This window comes from Prosopis cineraria, unplaced genomic scaffold, assembly GCF_029017545.1.
Source record: "Prosopis cineraria cultivar Desert tree isolate PC_DT_omini unplaced genomic scaffold, ASM2901754v1 PC2, whole genome shotgun sequence".
Lineage (NCBI taxonomy): Eukaryota > Viridiplantae > Streptophyta > Magnoliopsida > Fabales > Fabaceae > Prosopis > Prosopis cineraria.
The window spans coordinates 13772699-13786834 of NW_026555333.1; the positions used below are offsets into that span (position 1 = coordinate 13772699).

At 31.6% G+C, this 14136-nt stretch overlaps 1 protein-coding gene across 1 annotated transcript; it reads left to right on the top strand.

Moving 5' to 3' along the window:
- Positions 1-3555: 3555 nt before the first annotated feature.
- Positions 3556-5177, top strand: LOC129298911 (nematode resistance protein-like HSPRO2). Its single transcript, XM_054937353.1, has one exon. It carries the CDS (start codon positions 3628-3630, stop codon positions 4984-4986), a length of 1359 nt encoding a protein of 452 aa, XP_054793328.1. The 5' UTR covers positions 3556-3627; the 3' UTR covers positions 4987-5177.
- The last annotated feature ends 8959 nt before the right edge of the window (positions 5178-14136 follow it).

Sequence of the window (14136 nt, forward strand, 5' to 3'; positions counted from 1 at the left end):
CAAGGAGCTCGGGAGGCCTAATTGAGAGACAGTGCGTATCTATGTGTCCAACATACAATCAAACACACACTCAAAAGTTCTAAATTCTCAGTTGCCCAAAGAGTGGTTAACCGAACACTATATTTTTCATGCTGCGAGCATACAAAGGAGGCAGATAAATCAAATGTGAAGGCTGATTATAATTTTATGAATTGTGGATCCAATCCGTATCAAACTAAATCAACATTTATTAATAGGTAAGTGTTGTTGGTTGGTAAATGAAATGTTCGGATAAATGTGAAGTAAAGGAGGAGCAGCGTGTTACGGGAGAAGGGAACGCCGCAATGGGCGGGGCAGTCGGAGGGAGAAATCCGGTGCAGTCTATTTCAGAAAGAAGCTTGACTCACTCCGTCTAACTATTTATTTATTTATTTATTTATTAAAGATAAGTGTACTGTGCTCTTTATGGGGAACCTCCACCGTGTGTGGAATACACGTCTCCTTCATTTTAAAAAGCTGTTGCATACTCCAACAATTCGCTTTTAAAAAATTCAATTAATGACAATTCCTTTTTTTTAATGACTTTTTCTCAAAATAAGTGTACGGTTGTAAAAAAAATTGAAATTATAATCTGACGGTTGCATTAAAATTAAAACATCATATTTCTAATAAAAATTCATGAAATTATAATTATTTAAATTGATATTGATAATTTCTTCATGTTTAATGAGAATGAAATTATCATTTATTTTTTTTTTTTAAAAAAAGCCTAAACGTGGGTTCATGGCGTCCACCTTGTCAATTAGGCGGCCGCTTTCCCACGCTCACGCGGTCACGCAGCTGGCTTCTCACTTTTAAAATCAATCATTCTCCTCTTCATTCTTTTGCCTTCTCCAATATTTCATCTCACCGTTTTTTTAAGCTGCAAGTATTACAAAAATTAATTATTTCATACATCAAGTCACCATTATTCAACTTAAAAAAATACTCATATCATCCAACTAAATTTCATATTATGTTAAAGAACAAATATAATTCGTTTTATATATTCATAGTATTTGTTTTTAATCAAATCACCACATGTCAATTTTTTTATATATTCCTTACGCTATAACAAATTTTCGTTATTCATATTATTAGTGCATTAAATTATATAAAGCATATACAAGTGAGTACTCAGTCTTTTTATTACATTAAGGATTAAATGCCAAATTTGATCTTATACCATAAATTTAAGACCATCTATTATTCTAAACTTGTTTATGATATAATATTGCTATCCAATATTTCAAAACAGCACAATATTTCTATCACCATTAAATAATATTAAATTTGACAGTTGATTGATAAAAAATTATAAAAATTTTTTAAATTTTTTGGATCATTTTTCTGTAATTTTTGAGATCATTTTTTTATAATTTTTTAGTTAATTAATAATCTAATTTAACTTTTGTTAAAGTTAGGGAGACATTAGATTGTTTTCAAAAATTAAAGAGAAATATTATATCAAAAATGAGTTTAAAGTTTTAAATGGTTCTGGACATATAATTTAAGGATAAAATTTTAATTTAACCTTATATTAATCACTTTGATATAAAGTATATAATTTTCATTAATCATTGCACTTTTGATCAAAAGTCCCGCGTTCATTTCGTATATATTCAGCCAAACTTTGACCTAAAATATCGATTCTAAGCCTGCATTTTAATTTAAATGTTCTAAGGTATAAATCTTTTGATAAATTTCCCCCCTTTACAATTTTCTCCTACGGGCTGTTTCTATAAGATCATTCCACACAATTATCTTCATAAATTTTGTCTTTGAGCAATTTAATTTGTCCAGATCCAAACCTTGACTAACTCGTAAAAACCCAGTCTATACGGGACAAGATTTGAACCTTCGTTGAATAGCTGGTCCACAAAAATGGTTGAACAGATTGATTGAATACAGCTAATTTATCGGCCAAACTAAGAAGCCTGATTTTATTTCATTGAATATGAATATATAACATAATACTCTTCCGGCCTTATATATTAATCACCTTTTAAAAATATAATATGATCCATTTTACAAGTGACTAACTGATAAGATTGTTTTGTTTTAAATTAAAATTCTCAAACCACCCCTAAAAAATAAAAAAATAAAGATAAAAAATAATATTATATTATTTATTTATTTTTGCTTGAGAGTTATATTTTAAAATTTTATTTTATTTTTATTCTTTATACTTTTAATGTATTAATATTGATGAGATTAGTAAAAAAATTTATAAATAGGATCAGGGAGTATCAATTAAGTTTCAAATTTATACTCTTGAAGTATGTGGTTCAACACTGACAATGATTTATATATGTATGTGTCTAAAAAATTACCTCCAAAGAATTATAATTGATTAACAAATCACAAGTCATATAGTGTAGTTCGGTATATAACTATACAAGGTTCCATTCAATGAATAAATCCCACCATCCAGTATAAATCCCGAACAGTGCAATAATTATCATTTTCATTACACATAAAAAGACAAAAACAAAATGGGGCCGCAAGGTACACGATTTATAAGTTGCCAATCTTTTACTTACAACCTTGAAATTGTTTTGATGACATATATATACACCACACACGTTCGGAGCGTCGGTGCCACTTGGGGCACACCACACAACTGTCAGTGGACTGGTCCGAATTTGCAAGTGTCTCATTTATCTCTATCCTTTTATAACACCTTTGTTGATATGGATGAATGAAAACCTTAAAAAAAAAAAATAAAGAGAGATTAGGAAAAGAAGCCACCGATGATGAAAAGTTAGCCGTAAAATAAAACAGAAAGGAAGAAGAAATCAGCTGCGTTATAACGAGGAAACGAGGATACTAATTTTTTATGCCGAATTATCGATTTCACACAAAAGATATATCCAAAATGCAAATCCATCGTCTCCTCGAATCTTCTCGATCGAGTCACAGGAAACCATATTTTTATACATAACCCGGCAAGTCAATATATGCATTAATTTTATTTTACTTTTTTATCTTCAGACATGATTAACATAGGATACGATTTACATAAAAAAAAATAGATTATAATAAGAGAAAACTTTTAGCATCTTGGAGTACATAGACGTAAATATGAACAAGTGAGATAATAATATTTTTAACTTGTCGGCAATAATATATTATTAAAATAAAAAATTTACTTTTATCTGGTTACTGTTGAATACAACGGGGAAAAATGGCCAACTGGTGCAGTTGGAATGCAGGAGAGACACGAGAGTGGGTTCCAATGGAACGAATCCACTATTCACACACATTCAAAATCCAACAGAGCCATCACCGGTCCATGTTTGGTGTTTTTGGATAAGCTTCTAGTACGGTTCCATTCCCCCATTATTATTTTAAAATTATTCCTGACATTTTTATGCTCAAAATATAATTAATTAAATACATATTTGCCCACTCCACACCGGCCTCCATATTCAAATCCCTTGGTTCCTCGTTGACCTGCGTATGCCCCCGTCCACACGTCTTTCTTCGTTATTTTCTTCAAAATTACAACAACACCTATCTGCATCTAAACTCCCACTATAAATATCCCTCCTTCTCTTCCCTCCTCTATCCAAATTCAAACATATTCAGCTTACCTTCAAAAAAAAAATGGTCGATTTACACTGGAAATCCAACATCGTCAACTCCGATATGCCCACCAAGCTCTCCCCCACCTCCGATATACCCCGTGTCATGTCGCTTCCACCCTTGACGGCGCCGTTTCACCCGATTGATATCTCTGCTTCTTCTTCCCCGGCTTGCTCTGCTTACGACAACTATCTTCGCCTCCCGCAGCTTAGGAAGCTATGGAGCTCCAACGACTTCCCCGATTGGAAGAGCGAGCCCGTCTTCAAGCCTGCCTTACACGCGCTCGAGATTACGTTTCGCTTACTCTTCACCGTCTTGTTAGACCCCAGACCCTACGCCAACCGCCGCCAATGGCTCCGCCGGATTGAGTCTCTCGCCGTGGCCGAGATCGAGACCATCTCCATCCTCTGCGAGGACGACGAAGAAGATCCCGATACACGTGGCACTGTTCCTACGGCTGACCTCAGCAAGAGCGAGGGCGTGAGTTACAGCGAGGCTAGCTTGCTTCCTCGATTGGCCACATGGTACAAATCCAAGGACGTGGCGCAGAGGATCCTCTACACCGTTGAATCTCAGATGAGGAGGTGCCCTTACACTTTGGGTCTTGGTGAGATGAATATCGCCGGAAAACCAAGCCTCCGGTACGACGCCGTATGCAAGCCGAGCGAGATTCATTCCCTGAACAAGGCGCCGAACGACGATCTCATCGAGAGCTACGAGAACCAGACGGTGTACACTACGCACCAGATCATAGAGTCATGGATCCACGTCACCCGCCAGCTGCTTGGCAGAATCACCGAGAGAATCCGAAGCAAGAGATTTGATAAGGCCGCTGACGATTGCTACATGGTGGAGCGGATCTGGAAGCTTCTCGCCGATATCGAAGAACTCCACCTTCTGATGGACCCCGACGATTTCCTGCGTCTGAAGAGCCAGCTGTCGCTCAGATCGACAGGGGAGACGACTGCGATATGCTTCCGGTCGAAGGAGCTGGTGGAGGTGACGACTCAGTGCAGGGATCTGAAGCACAAAGTGCCGGAGATACTGGAAGTGGAGGCGGACCCGAAGGGAGGGCCGAGGATTCAGGAGGCGGCGATGAAGCTGTACGTGGATAAGAATGAGAAGGGAAGGTTCGAGAAGGTTCAGTTGCTTCAGGCGATGCAGGGGATAGAATCGGCGATGAAGAGGTTCTTCTTCACGTACAAGCAGGTGCTGGTGGTGGTGATGGGGAGCTCGGAGGCCAGTTGTAACCGGGTCGGTGTGAGGTCGGACTCGGGCGACTCGCTGAGTCAGATATATCTGGAACCTACCTATTTTCCCAGTTTGGATGCTGCCAAGACATTCCTGGGGTACTTTTGGGATAACGAACACCGATGTTAATTCTAGTGCTGGTGTTGTTGGGATAATTTAGTAATTTAACATATTGAGACACGCGTGAAGAAAATTAGGCATATTAAAAAACGAATTCTTTTCTATAATATGGATTAAATTATTCTTGTAAGAGCTTGTATCATTATCCGTTTTTGTTTATAAGATATTCAATACGATTTTTTCTCCATTGCTCTCGTTTTGGATTCGGACTTAGAAGTATATTCTGTGATAGAAACTATAGATGAAAAATAAATTAACTAAATCCTTAAAAGTATTTTTGTTTAGAATTTTCTTTGAAAATTAAACATAAAACAGAGCTTTCTCCGTCCATAGTGAGGAAAAAAAAGTATTGCTTTTTAATAAAAATATTTCTGAATTCGTCCCATGAATGAACCTCAAGTGCATTCATTTTTAATCTTATCTGTTATATTTGTGCGTAGCAACATTATTTTGTTGAGAAATTTAAACTTCAAATTATAAGAATTTCAAATATATAAGTTTAACAAACTCATAAATTTCTAATTTTTTTCAATGTAATTTTTTAGATTTAGATTTGATAAAAATTAGTATCATGTCACGTGAAATATATATTGAATGCATGGATTTGTATTTCTCATTGGACTCAAATTCATAAGTTTTAACACAAGAGCCTCTGACATCAAGAAAAAGTGATGAAGAACTCAATTTTATGAATATTGAGCTGACCATAAACATTGTATAGCAAGAGATTCAAATAATTTAAGAAAGAAAAATTCCTAATCTTGTAATTTCACTTAAAAAGCATGCTCATGTTGAGCTAGCTAATTAGCTTAGGCATGAGCTTAACCAAAAACATGTTGATAGTCAATACTTCCCTTGTCCCATTAAAGATATAAATCAAAGGATGGTTTCCCTAGTATTGAGCCCTAAGAAAGTTGGACTTGATTTGAATGAGATGGAAAGTGGAAGAAAAATAGGAATGAAATGTATTATTTTTGAAGCTTTTCTCTCCTAACATTCCTTTTTCCTAAATTTTCTTTTCATCCAAATCAAGGTTAGAGCTTTTACCAAGTTGTTGTACATACTAATCTTCTTATATCCTTGATGTCAATAAAACTCAAGACCCTCTAGAATTTCAATCAATTCAATCAAATTAAAGTTGACAGGCAGGTATCCAAATGACCAAACGGAGGCCTAGTATGGTTTTGGCACCATTTTCAAATAAAGTGGTTAGAATGAAAACATGGGAGAGTTGCAAGAAATGAGCAGCTTGTGGTGTTTAAATAGAATCGGGTCAAAGTAAGTGATAAAATTGGCAAGTGAGGATGAGGCCTAACAAGTGATGTGACGCAACAAAAACCATAAAACATGAATTAAAAACAAGAAACCAAGCAGGAAGGAAGGAAGGAGGCAGGAAATTAAGGAAACATGCAACGGTGCAGTCAATTTTGGTGGCACCACAATATGTGTCTCTCGCCCTCTTGATTTTTCTACGTTTACTCCCTCAGCAAACAATACATCAATTCCTTTTTATCATTATTATATATTATTTCCTCTTCAAAACCAATGGAAGTTCAGTTGATGTCGTCAACAATTTATTTTTAAATTCTGAGAAGTTGCTTTTCTTTTTGTAGACATTCAAAGAAACAGTTTTGTTTACAATAATCAAAGCTCGCTTTTAATTTATTAAGGTAGTTTTAATTGAATTAGGATCAAGCTATCATTCATAAAAACAAGTTAATTTATAATATTTGAAAATTAAAGTAATATACAGTAGGATGAAATTCAAAAATACAAAAAAATTCGTAATAATTTAATATATTTCGACATATAATATATAAAATACATTGAAAAGTCTAATATAGGTTAAGAATCTTCATCACAAAGAAAGTCAAAGTTAACAGTTAATCATGGACTATTTGAGAGCGTTTCTAGATAAGTTTTACACTGAGTCCATTTTCAACATCCGCTCGACCAGCTTTAAAAGTTCCGTCGACTTTATACAATTTCTATTAATTATATTAATAATAACGCACTCCATAGAAAGGGCCTTTTTATGTAATGGGCCCATTAGTCTTAAGCCGAAGGATGTAACAAATCATTGGGCTTAGAATGATTCTTCTATTCCATTGCAACCACGAACTCAATACTAATGAGAATTGAGATTAATGAAAGTGATTAATTTCTTATAACATAATAAATTAATATTTAAATTCTTATTAAGACAGTATCCATTACTTTTGAACATAATTTCATCCAATGAGAGGATACACGTGGGAAACAAAAAAAAAATCATCAAATTTAAAAAAATATATATAAGGAAAAAAAAATACATTGACCATTCCTGTATTTCTTCTTAATTACAGTCACCACCCTTGTATTTTAAAAACCCATTTAAACCTCTCATAGAATCAATAATCACAAAACACAAACCTCTTCTTTACTTTAAACATTTCATTCCTATCCATACAACCGTTGATTAACTATTATGTCACATTTGTTAAATCAAAATACTCCTCTTTAAACATAAATGTTATCTAAAAAGTATTAAAATGCCAAAAAAAAATTAATGTACTCCCTTCATTTAAAAAATATAAAGTATTTAAACCCACAATAAACTAGTTACTTGTCTTTAATCTAATAATATTTTTTTATGTTTTAAAAAAAGTTAATGATTATACTTTGAAAGACTCTAAATACCTTATATTTTTTAACATCCAACTCATCAAAAAATGCCTTACATTTTTGAATGACGGAGTATATTTTTTTACTTTTTTATTCATATTTTATTATCAATTATGCAAAATTATTTATTTAAAATTTTTAAAAATAAAAACACATTTTGAGTAAAATAATATTTCAAACACAAATATAAACAAACTTAATGAAACAAGTATTTAATATAATAAGAGATAAATTAGTTATTATAATTTAGGTTTATATTTATTTAAATTTTATTACTTTCACACAATATTTTTAAATTATTTATCTAAATTTTATCATAATTATTTATTTATAGTTCATTAAATTTGTTGAGAGTCTATACAATTCTAAGGGTAAATTAGTAATTGTAAAATTTTCAACATAATTAAAAGTGAAAAGTAAATATTTTAGAGCCCTTAATAGAATATTCCTAATGGTATTAAAAATCAAATTAAAGTGTATGTTTTGAAAAAAAGAAGGTGTAATGCCCTGCATGGTAGAATGAACTAAAGACAATTATCAAAATCCCATTGTTTCCGGCGTTTTTTGTATGGGCATGCTAAAGGAGCATATCCTCAAAATGTACAATGTTTTTTACTTTTAGAATCGAACGGTAAGTTTTCAAAGTCCTTTATCACAATTTTTCTAAATACATGCTTAATAATAAAGAGAGTGGAGCAATAAAGATGGAGAAACATGTAAAACATACATAGTGAGAGCAAACATGATTGTGATGATGAAAAAAAGAAAGAAAATTACAGCAAATATAAGATGAAAAAAACTAAGAAAAGAGTTGGCATGCTATTAATATTGTTCTGCTAAAAACTAACACTCTAGTGGTTTTGGAGGACTCACTTTTCTCTATTGAATGGGTGGTGTAGTAAGAGTGCTGTGTCAAATTTGTTTAAAGATATAAGGAGTCATACTAGACGAAGTAAGGAATGACATAAGATTAAGACTTTTGTACTGAGCAAGTAAATTGAGTTGTCAAAGTGTTTGTAGTTGTTGACAACATATGTGTGTGTGTGAACCATATGTGTGTGGTGGCTAGTCCTTTTACTGGTATGAAGAGTCAATTTTCTCATGGCTTTATACTTTTCTAGGGCTACTGGGTGCAGTTGTCTCCAAAACTTCCTTCACTTTCATTTTTCTCGTGACTAACTTTTTCTATAACTTCCTTTCTTTTAGAAGACTTTAACGGACTTAGGCTAAATTTAATATTTTTAATCCAAATAATTGGACTTAGGATAAAATCACGACCTTGGCCAAATGCCTACCGTGGTAGTAAATGGTATACCATGATAAAAAAAAAGTTAATATTTTAAAATCTTATCATGGTAGGAAAGAGTATGCCATGATAATTATGAGTCAAAATAGTTTTATAAGGGTTTACTATGATAGAAAAAGATTTTCTATAAATATAAATATATTTGTTTAAAGTCAACAACCATTTTAGAAAAAGAGATACCATAGTAAAAAAAAAATCAATGTGTTATAATGTAAACTTGCCAGCTAGACACTAGAATCTTAATAAAACAATTGAGGCTTTTAAGCCTATCCATAAATTTAAAAAAAACACAAAAAGAGACTTCAGTTAAGACAAAAAAAGGATAGGCCTCAGCTCAAAGTCAAATAAAATAACTCTTTAAAATAATTACGTGAGACCTAAAATACCACAATTAATGAAATGTTTCAAAACTGATAAAATAATAGCTTAAATACACTCTCTTAGGTTATGGAAATGAGCAAAGTGTAAACTAAGCATATGTGACAGCTATAGAACAACTGAGTTATCGCTTAATTCTCTAACCCCTTCTCTTATGACCTATCGAAGGCCTTACATGAAAGTTAGTAAGAAGTAATAAATGAGATTTAATGTCTCAATAACAAATAAGAATTCTAAATATACTAACAAACCAATTTAAAATTTCATTTTGCAAAATATATTTACATAAATAATACCTTTCTCAAAGCTAGTTCACAAATGAGTTTACAGAAAGAATATTATTTTTACAAGTCAAAAGTATGTCAAAAATAATTATACAATAGATGACACCATTCCTGATCCTCCCTTATACCTTCCATTCACCTTATTCATTAGCAAAAGTCTAGCTTGAGGATATACTTGATCAACAATGAATTGGCTACAAAACTAAACCTCCTCCTTAAAAAAAAGGTGCCCAATGTTCCATAGTCCTAAATTAAGGAAAATGGGTCCTAATAAGAAATGTCAACTAGGAGGTCGTTGGTGGTGACTTACTAATATCTCCGACACATCTAATATGAACATATCCTCTCTTATACACTATACAAATGCATCACATCAAAAAAATAATTTCAAATGTGCAAGCATACTTGAAAAATTTAAATCATATTATTTTTAATTTCTAAAGCAAACAAGCATCCTGACAGAATTAAACCTTTATAAAAAATTATTTCCACAATCTTGTCATCAAATAACAAAAACTGGCATGTTTGAAAGGAATAAAGTAGTTCTATAATTTCATATATCATGCAAACATGCTAGATAGTTCAAAACATAAATTTCTAATACATAATCAATCTAACAAGCCCTCAGTTGGTACAAAATTACCAAAACAATTTACAAATATAATAATATAAAATAATATTTTTACAATATACAAAGAATAACCATTGTTATCTCTTTTTTAAAGTAAAACTATATGTGCCAAAATGTTCTTAAACACTACCAACTCAAATACTGCTTTGCAAAAATTAGTAATATTAAATATATCATTTAATAAGTCTAAATAATTTATTTAATCCAAAAATTAAATTTAATAGTTTCCAATGTTCCCCATTTAACCTCCAAACTATTTTTTCCTTTAACTTAAATCATTTTCTACAATTTTTTTCCATTTTCCATCTCAATAAAATTAATAAAAATTTCTTATATTTAAATTTCCCCCATAAGATTCAAATTCTGTCTCTAGAGTTTATCCTCCAATTTTTAAATTTCATATATTCAACTCTAATCTTTATATTCAACTTATCTATAAATAGTAACTTTTGGAGAAATTTTCTAGCCCATTAGTTCATAAATAAATCATTATTGGTTTATCACGAGTTTCTCATAATATTAAAAACTATTCTATAGTTCTCAAAATCAATGATTTGGACAAAACATGTGCATATAGACCCTAAATATAATTTTTTTTAGCTTTTTGAATAGCTCAATAATCAGTTGCAATCACCTAACAAATTTAAAATTTTTCTAGTTTTAAATTTCTCTATCTTATTAGATTCCAAAAATATCAAAAGGAAAAATAAGAAGGGCGGCTAGATTGCTTATCTAATTTTTAGAGATCTGAAAATAGATGATAGCCATCGAAGGATCTTGTGGTGCATGTTTTCCTGCTTCCTGCCTACAAAAGCATCCAATTGGATCAGGTTTAGTCTCATTTCGTGTCACTCAGATCTGGGTTGGACTTGATTTTTTTAATATTGAACATATTAGTTTTAATAATTGCTACAATCATTCTTTTGGGTCTGAATTGGAACTCAAGCTTGGGTTTAAAATACTTTGTTTTTAGATCCTCGGACATTGCAGGATGAAAAGTGAATGAACTTTCCCAGCAACGAAACACTATAATTAGTAAAATTTCCCACAGATCTTGCCTTGTAAACTTGTTCGATCCGACCCCACCTAGCTTGTGAAGAGCAAGGGCAGGTGGTGTCAACGACAGCGAAGATCTGATAAAGTGCTCTGGAAAGTATTGCCGGTCATGCACCAACGGGATGATAGCCGCCTACGTGGCCCTTTGTTGTTACCCCTGCACAATGCTCCACCTCTTCGCTCTGGCCTTTGTCAAAGCTCTGTGGATGGCGAGGAGGAGATGTCTAGGTCTTAAGAAGAAGACTGAGAGAGAGAGAGAAGAGGACCTGCTCTTGTGATTTGGATGAGGACTAAATGGAGAAGGCTTAATGGACCTCCACGTCGCTGTCCTTTTGCTCAAATTAACGGGCGTTAGATTAAATTTAACGGTGGACGAAATTGTTTCATATTTAATTATTTAAAGTTTAATATTTGTTATTTATAAGTATAAGATTTAAATCACTCGAATTTATAATTTAATATTCAAATTGTATATTGATCTTAAATTTTATCTCTCTCTCTCAAATTATATTTTTAATTCTGTCTTTTTCTATAATTTATCTTTTCTCAAGTGATTATATGGTGAGTTTTAATTACCATGAAATCATAACTCAATATGACTAAAATCCCAAAAATAAAAATTTGAACGTTACAATACATGTCATGTGATGCGGTATATAACACAATGAAATAAAATCTCACTTAAACCTAATAATTTGTATCCAATCCGGTCTAATCCTTATTTTGGATTCAAATCAACTTTAATATATGATCTTAGGCCCAACTTAAATCATAATTAAGTGCCTAAATATTTGATTAACTTCAAATAATCTCAATTATAAATTAATTCCTAAATTAAACCTCAAAATAACAATAATGCTACTTTAAATCCTCAATTTTCACAATTAAATCTTTAAATAAAAATTAGGATGTTACAGAAAAAATATCTCTATAATTTTAGTAAAGCAAAAGGGAGGTGAGTCACAGTATTTTACTCTAACATAAGCATTTAACTTTTAATTTTGAAATAAATGCCTTTTAAACTTTAAAATCAAAAGAAGCCAAATTCTCTTACAGAAGCTAAGGTGTTTACGTCCTTTTGAATGTAAGGTGGTGTGTGACAGGGTGAATGTTACTAGGTTCAGAATATGTAATTGCTTAATATCAGAAGCCTTTTTTTTATTCTTACCATAAGGGGGAGAAAAAGATTTTGATTCTGAATTTGAATCTCAATCGCGGCCATTCAATGATTATAGCTCCTCACATGCATATATCAGATGAGTTCTTCATATTTGATTATTAATAACGTAGGTTCTTTTTGCGATATATTAGGTTTGGGATCTGTTTAGTTTTTTTTTTTTTTTACCTTTTTGGCAAGAGAATCATACCGTTAAGGGGTCTGTTTAGTTAGATTGCAAGTGTGTGTGTGTGACTCTTTTAAATACACAAGGACTACTCATCTATTGAATATGAGCTTCTTCTGAATCTGCTTTTACAACATGCTATGAATAAAATAAATCATATAAAAGGTGATAATAATAAAATACTTACATTTAGTGCCTATTTAATGAAAAGACACCTGTTAGTTTGTATAAAGAAGAAACACTTGTTAGTAATAAAAAAATTATTTATCCAAATTCACTAATATCTCATAATCTAAGGGACAATGAAATACAAAATATTAAGGTCAAACTGGACATAGTTAGCTAGCTTGAGCTACCCAACATATTAGAGCTTGTTTGGTTTATGTTCTCATTTTTTATTTTTAAAAATTATTTTGTAATGCAGTTTTTAAAATTGTTTTAAAAAAATAAAATGAAAATTCGTTATGTCAATTAAAAAGTAGTTTTAGAATTGAAAAATGGATTGATATTGATAGCTATAGATAGTTAATGATGGTAATTAATAATAAAAATTGATCAAGGTAATTATAATTTTTAATAATCAAATATAGTATATTTTACAAATAAAACAAAAATAATTTAAAGTTGTTTCTATTTTTTTATTTTAAAAAAAAATAAAAATAATTTTGGAAACAATTAAATGGAAAACACTTATCGAAACAAATTTTTTAATTTTTTTGTTTTTAAAAATAAAAAATAGCTTTCAAAACAAAAAAACAAACAAGCTCCATGTTTATCTTTCAACGGCTACACAACTGGCTGACCTTTTTGTTTGTTTACTTTTTCGGTTCAATATACTTCAACGACTTCTTGTCCATGCTTTTTCTATCCTAAATGCACAATCTTAACTATAATTTTATCATGTTGTTTTTCAGAAAAAGAAATTGTTAACCTCACCATTATTTCCTCCTCCTCCTCACACACGCAAGCTCATTTCCTTCTTGCCTCCAGGTATGTTGGGCTTGGGGAATATCTTAAAAAAAAAAAATATAGCTAGGTTATCCAATCACTTCAAGAGAACACATATAAATGATTATGATGCTGCATTTTAATTCAAAATTTAAAAGCATTGAGTTTATTAATCTTTTTCACTTTTATATCTTTTATCTAGCCCACTTTTTTTCCACATCAAGTAGAGTTCACTCACACTTGCTAACCTAACAGTCTTTTCTTGAAGTGTGAGTCTATCATTGACCACACAACCATGCTTCCCATATTCATCCACAATTTAAAGACGTCAAACTGCTACCAATATAAGCTTCAAAGGCCTTTTTCACTGTTTTTACATCGAGTCTCCTTTTAGAATTTGACTTTGATACCACTTGTTAGATCCAAAGAACATATCGAAAGAGGAGAAAATATAGCTGGGTTACCTAATAATTTCAAAAGAGCGCATATAAATGAATATGACATAATATCTTAACCCAAAATTTTAAGATATTGAGTTTATGGGACATT

Bases quoted from the DNA above. Each gene is read 5' to 3' on its own strand.
- LOC129298911 (XM_054937353.1), top strand. From the start codon at position 3,628: ATGGTCGATTTACACTGGAAATCCAACATCGTCAACTCCGATATGCCC.